The 5,915-nt window shown below is 65.5% G+C and overlaps 2 protein-coding genes across 2 annotated transcripts in view; both read left to right on the top strand.

Annotated features, from left to right (window-relative positions):
* The window catches only part of HMGCL (3-hydroxy-3-methylglutaryl-CoA lyase), a 350,359-nt gene that overhangs the window by 163,152 nt on the left and 181,292 nt on the right, over window positions 1-5,915 (top strand). The window lies entirely within an intron of this gene.
* On the top strand, window positions 1,362-4,983 carry HPCAL4 (hippocalcin like 4). The gene is made up of 4 exons (XM_035345823.1): window positions 1,362-1,463; window positions 3,088-3,265; window positions 3,409-3,624; window positions 3,855-4,983. The coding sequence occupies exons 2-4, from the start codon at window positions 3,104-3,106 to the stop codon at window positions 4,050-4,052; spliced, it is 576 nt and encodes a 191-aa protein (XP_035201714.1). The 5' UTR covers window positions 1,362-1,463; window positions 3,088-3,103; the 3' UTR covers window positions 4,053-4,983.

Here is a 5,915-nt window from a genome sequence, read left to right as displayed (position 1 = left end):
GGGGGGGGACCCCCAGCGCGGGGTCTGCCCACCCTAACACCTCACACCTCCTCTTCCCCCCCCGGCGCTGGGCGTCGGGGGAGAGCTCAGCGAGAGGTCCCCCAGTGCCCCTGTCCCCCGCCCCAGCGCCCCCACGGGCTGCGGCCGAGGTGCACTCAAACAACCCCGGGGTACCGGGCACCGGGGGATTCTGTGGGGCCACGCACCCCATGGCTCACGTGGGCTCTGCCCACGGGGGGGCCCGAGGGCAGCCCCCCCCCGTGGGCAGGCGCCCCCGGGCCGTGCCGGTGCCGCCCGCAGCCGCTGGGGGAAGCTGCAGCCCTTCGCATCCGGCGGCGGGGCCGGGCGGGGGGGACTTGAGGGTCCCGGGAGGCACCGGGCAACGGCGGGGGGGACAGCCGCGGGAGGATCGGGGGGGAGGGGGCAGGTCTCGCTGTGGCAGAGGTGAGCGGGAGCGGCTCCCCCGGTGCCGCAGCCGCCGTCCCCGGGGCGTCCCGTGGATGCCCCCCGCCCGGTGCTCCCGTCCGCCCCCCGCCCCTCCCGGCCCGTACCGAGGGGCCAAATCCTGCCCCCCTGGCGGGGATCCAGCCCCGGACACACCAGAGGTGATGGGTCCGGCCGCCGAGGGGTCCCAGCCCTGCCGGCCCTTGGGCAGCGGGTGAAGGGTCCCTGCAGCCGCGTACACACACAGAGCTGCAGAGATTTGGGGCTTTGTGACCCCCTCGCGCTCTTTGCTCGGGTCAGGGCCCGGGTGGGGGGGGCACCGAGGCGGGAAAGGGCAGAGGCCCCGTGTACCCCCCGCAGCCCCGGGGGGACCGGCACCGGCACAGCCCCGGCTGGAGGCAGATGTCCCCCCCCGAGTGGCCGCTGGCAGAGGGGTGGGGGCGGGTCCGGCCACGGCCACGGCCACGGGAACGATCCGCGTCTGGCGCTGCAAACCCGCGGGGGGGGGCTCCCCGGCCTTGCCCATCGGCAGCCTCCGGGGGCAGCCCCAGCGCGACGCCCGGGGCTGGCCCCGGCCCACCCCCAGGCGCTCCAGGGGAAGGGGCTATAGGGGGCAGCAGGCACCCCCTTACCGGCGGGTGCGGGGCGAGCTGGGTGGGCTCTGCTCCGGACTGGGGGCCCCGCAGGCACCCCCGGGCCCCGCGGCTGCAGCACGGCCGGATCCAGCACCCCCGCGGCCCCCTGCCAGCACCCCCCGGCGGCCCAGGCCCGCCCCCCCCGGTATCCCAGTGCCAGTTTCTCCTCCCAGCATCCCAGTACGCCCCCCCCAGTAACCCACCCTACCGCCCCCCCCACTGATTGACAGCGTTCCCAGCCAATGGGCGGGCGGTGCCGCAGGGTGGGGTTGGGGAGGTGCGGGCGGCCCGCGGCTACAAGAGGGGCGGGAGCGGTGGGGGCCAGGGCTGGGGGCTGCAGTGCGGCCCCTCCGGTACCGGCACCGCTCCCGCCCGGCGCCGCCGCCGCCCGCAAGGTAAGGGCCGTTGGGGCCAGGAGTCGTTCCACCGGGACGGGACGGGGCTGCCGTCGGGGCCGGGAGCCTCTTCACCTCCCGTCGTCGGGCCCCGGGGCCCCCTGTGTGGGGCAGACGGCGGGGAGCAGTGCTGCCCCCGGACCCGGCTCTGGAGGGTGTCGGGGCCGGAGCCCCCGAGCTGTCCCCGGGGGGGCCGAGCACCCCCCCCCAGGTGCCCCTGCCCCAGCCCGGATGCCCCATCCATCCCCAGGGCCATGAGCCCTGCTCCATCCTTGGGGTGCTGATGGGGGTACAAACCTTGGGTGCCCTGTACTGCCCAGGGTGTCTGCCTGGGGGGCATCCTTAGAGGCCCCCCTCTGTATTCTGGGATCAGCAGGCAGTGGCCATGATGATACTGGTATGATGGGAGAAGGGAGTTGGGTTGGATTGTGTCAGGTGTGCCAGGGCCCTTCTGGCCCCAGCTGCTGTCCCCTAGCCTGGCACTGTCTGTGCAGGGTCCTGTGCGGGACGGGTGCTCGGGGTCTGTGGCCCACAGGAGGACCTCCTGGCCTTTTTGGGGGCTTCACTTGCAGGTTAAGGAGCTCCTGAGGTGCAGTGCTTCTGGCTAAGGTCCTCCTCGCTGATCCCTCCTGGGAAAAGGAGCATCTTGCAGATCTTGTGTGGCTGAGAGGGCACTGGGAGGCCGTGAGCATGGCACATTGCAGGGATTAGTTGGTCCCAGGGGCAGGGCTGTGGTGCAAGGAGGCTGGTGCAGCTCCGCAGCCATGCTGGGGGGTGCTGGGGAAGCACTGAGCTCCGTGGGCATCCAGACACTTCCTTGGCTCTGGCTGCTGAGGGGCGGTGGGGAAGCGCTGCTGCAGGTGGTGACAGATGCTGGTGGGATGCTGGGCAGGAAACAGCCTCTGCCTGCTGGGAGTGGGGCTGGTGGGGAAGGCAAGGAGCCTGGATCATGCTGGGGAGAGGCTTGTGCCCATCCCAGGGCACCCCCAGGTCCCGCAAGCCCATGTGGCCAGGAAATCCTGTGTGCAAAGGGCAATGGAGCTTGGGCTGGAGGTAAACTTCTCAACTTTATGGAGAGAGAAGCTCCAAGAGCTCTCAGCAAGCCATCTGCTGCTCAGGCTGAGCAGTGCTGGCAGCCAAGGCTGCGTGGGAGCGGGCACGGTGTGTATCGGAGCTGCTCAGCGTGCTGCCCACACAGCTACGGGCTTGGCAGTACCCTGCTGCACTGTGCTGGGGTGTGAGGCTGCAGAGCTGCCCCTCACCAAGGGTTGGGCACCAGTGGCCAGCTGGGTGCTGCAGGCTGGATGGTGCTGGTGAGGTTTTTCCCTACTTTAATGCCAGCAGCCTGAAGGGGGGACTGGACATGAGGCCATGGCTGTGCTGAGGGCTGCTGTTGGGCAGTTCCAGCAGCAAGGACCATGGCTGAGCGTTGGTGTTGAGCCCAGCCCTGGTGCTGTGGTCACTGTTGTGGCATTTGGCAGTGAATGGATGCCCACAGCCAGGTGGGGTGGCTCTGCTGTAGGGCAGCACATGGGGCTGGCCAGCTGCTGGGGCAGTGCAGAACCCAGGATCACGGCTGGCCCTGTACCAGCATGCAGGAGCCCCGCGTTTCCCCCGCCAGGTGCAGCCATGGGCAAGCACAGCAGCAAGCTGGCCCCAGAGATGCTGGATGACCTGGTGAGGAGCACAGAGTTCAGCGAGCAGGAGCTGAAGCAGTGGTACAAGGGCTTCCTGAAGGACTGTCCCACCGGCATCCTCAACCTGGAGGAGTTCCAGCAGCTCTACATCAAGGTGGGCTTGGGCTGGGGACCTGCATGCTGCCTGCGGGACTGGAGCACCCACCCTACTGGGGCAGGGACACTGCTCCCCACAGAGCAGCCTCTGCACTGAGCTCCCCTCCCCGTTTCGATTTCTCTCTCTTCTCCTCCCCGCAGTTTTTTCCCTATGGAGATGCCTCCAAGTTCGCCCAGCACGCTTTCCGCACCTTTGACAAGAATGGCGATGGGACTATCGATTTCCGGGAGTTCATCTGTGCCCTGTCTGTCACCTCCAGGGGGACCTTTGAGCAGAAACTCAACTGGGCCTTTGAGATGTACGACCTGGATGGGGACGGGATGATCACACGCCTGGAGATGCTGGAGATCATTGAGGTACTGGTGCTTAAATAAGTTGGGGTAGCTTGCATTGTTCCTGGCTTTTCACGGGTATTGGGCACATTTGGCCACCAAAGAATGGGTTCTCTCCAAAGCCTTGTCTGAAATGCCCAAGGGTGTAGTTGTGCAGGGCACAGAGTGGCAGCAGTCCTGCCCCTGCCTTGTCCTGGCACCTTCTGCCCACCCAATGTCCCCCCTCTGGTGCTTTGCTCCTCTCCTCGCTTCAGGCCATTTACAAGATGGTGGGGACTGTGATCATGATGCGGATGAACCAAGATGGGCTGACGCCCCAGCAGCGTGTTGACAAGATCTTCACAAAGATGGACAAGGACAAGGATGACCAGATCTCCCTGGAGGAGTTCAAGGAGGCAGCAAAGAGCGACCCCTCCATCGTCCTCCTCCTGCAATGCGACATGCAGAAGTAGGGCCCTGAGGGCTCCCGGCTGGACAGGCTGCAGCCACTCCTGTTCCCCATGACAGTTTCCATCCCCACTTTCTGCTGAGTGCCCTGTGTCTGCTTGGCCCCAGGTGTGACCCATGCTCTGTCCCCACTGCCACCCTCTGCCTCCGCTCCTGGCCTTGTCTGTGGCTGCATCTCTCCCTCGATGGGCAGAGCCTGCCCTGGGCACCGCTGGCTTGAGGTGCCCCCCACCAGACCTCTCAAACCAGACCTCTCCTGTCCTGGAGCTGGACTCCCTGAGGCTGATGGTGAGGTCCCAGCTTCCTGGGCCAGTCGCTCCCATGCTCCTGCTGCTCGCTACCTGCTCTCTCCACTGCTCCACCTGGCCCGGTTCCTGATCCTGTCTCTCTGCACTGACCCCATCCCTTGTGGTGCCTCCAGGGAGGCTGAAGGCTCCGGGTCCTGTCCCTGCTCTCTCCTTTGCTGGCAGCTCCCCACGGTGCTGTCTGGGGGCTTGGGGCTGCCCCAGGGAGCTGCAGCCCCCATTTCTTTGCCCAGCTTTAGCTTAACTGTCTCTGCTTCTGCTGCTGGGAATGTCCAGGGCTGGTGAGGAGACTTCAGAAAGAGCAGAAATGTCCAGGTCCATCCTTGGACAGGGCCAGCATCTGATCCCAGAAGCCACCTTCCATTCCAGTGCCTGTGGGAGCTGGTGGGGCCAGTGGGAGACTCCAAAACTGCCCTGGTGGTATTAGGGGTGCCTGTGGAGTTCCTGGCCTTTGTGATTAGCGAAGTGGTGCCTGCTGCCTCCGTCCCTCCTGCCCGGGACAGGAATATTGTCAGGGTATTTAGTCTGCATGTTGTGGTGTTGATGTCTGTAATGTCCGTTAGGAGGTTGTGGACTTGGTATCTATTTTTTTTAATGGAAAAATAAAATGTCCCCTGTGTATGGTGTTCCCTGTAAGGCTTACTGGGAGCCCATGCCACCCAGCAGATGGAGAGGCCCTTGGACAGCAGGGGGTGGTCTGCCTGGGGAGCCTTGAAGATGGATGAAAAGGTAACCCCTCAGCTGTGCAGGCAGCTTTGGGGAAGGGAATAACATTATCCTGCAGGACATGGGTAGCAACAGCCATTCCTGGCCTTGAACTAGGTCTCTCCTGTCCTCCAGGAGCTTGACCTGGGCTACCCCTTTGTTCAGGGGCATGGCCGGGGGAGCTGGTGGCGGTTTGCTGGGCCCATCCTCCTGCCATCAGCCCCTGGGACCTGATGTTGCTGCACATCTCTTCCACCCCAGTCCTCTTGGCACACTTCTTTCATCTGGCCTTTCTTCTCCATCGGCAGCCTGCAGAGACAGGGCCTGTTGCTGAGGAGCTTGCACCAGCTTTAAACACCTGTGTTTAACGGGATGGGTTTGGCTCCTGGCAGCATCGCTGTGCCTGCAGGCACACAGCTCCTTCCACCCTGTGCAGTGTCTGCATCCCTTCTGTCCTGGGCAGGCAGAGGGAGGGTGCTGGGGCAGTGCTTGGGGATTGCCAGGGGTGCTGGGGGGCAGCTCTGGGCACCTGGGCTTTAGCTGCCGTGTGTGTAGCACAGCAGGGGTGCACCCTGGGGAAGGATGGGTCTGGCGGCCTGGGCCTGTGCCAGGGCAGGAGCTGGAGCTCGAGAGGAGGCTCCCAGAATAACCGCCGCGATCCCGGGCTGTGAAGTTCCTGCTTCCCTTGGTGTCAGCCCCGAGGAAGCTCCGGTATTTGCTAGGGAGACCCGCGAGGGCCCTGGGGAAATGGAGCGTGCGATGGGGACGGAGCGATGCTGCGCTCCCAGAAGGGCGGCCCCGAGGGCTGGGCGTTGAGCCCCCAGCCGAGCGCTGAGCCTCAGGGCTGGGTTCGGTGCT

The sequence above is a fragment of the Oxyura jamaicensis genome, chromosome 23, assembly GCF_011077185.1.
Source record: "Oxyura jamaicensis isolate SHBP4307 breed ruddy duck chromosome 23, BPBGC_Ojam_1.0, whole genome shotgun sequence".
Classification (NCBI taxonomy): domain Eukaryota; kingdom Metazoa; phylum Chordata; class Aves; order Anseriformes; family Anatidae; genus Oxyura; species Oxyura jamaicensis.
This window is presented reverse-complemented; position numbering and strand designations above follow the sequence as displayed.

Coding starts and splice junctions, on each gene's coding strand:
- HPCAL4 (XM_035345823.1), top strand. CDS start 3,104: ATGGGCAAGCACAGCAGCAAGCTGGCCCCAGAGATGCTGGATGACCTG. Junction 3,266..3,408: donor TCCAGCAGCTCTACATCAAG/GTGGGCTTGGGC, acceptor TCCTCCCCGCAG/TTTTTTCCCTATGGAGATGC. Junction 3,625..3,854: donor AGATGCTGGAGATCATTGAG/GTACTGGTGCTT, acceptor TCCTCGCTTCAG/GCCATTTACAAGATGGTGGG.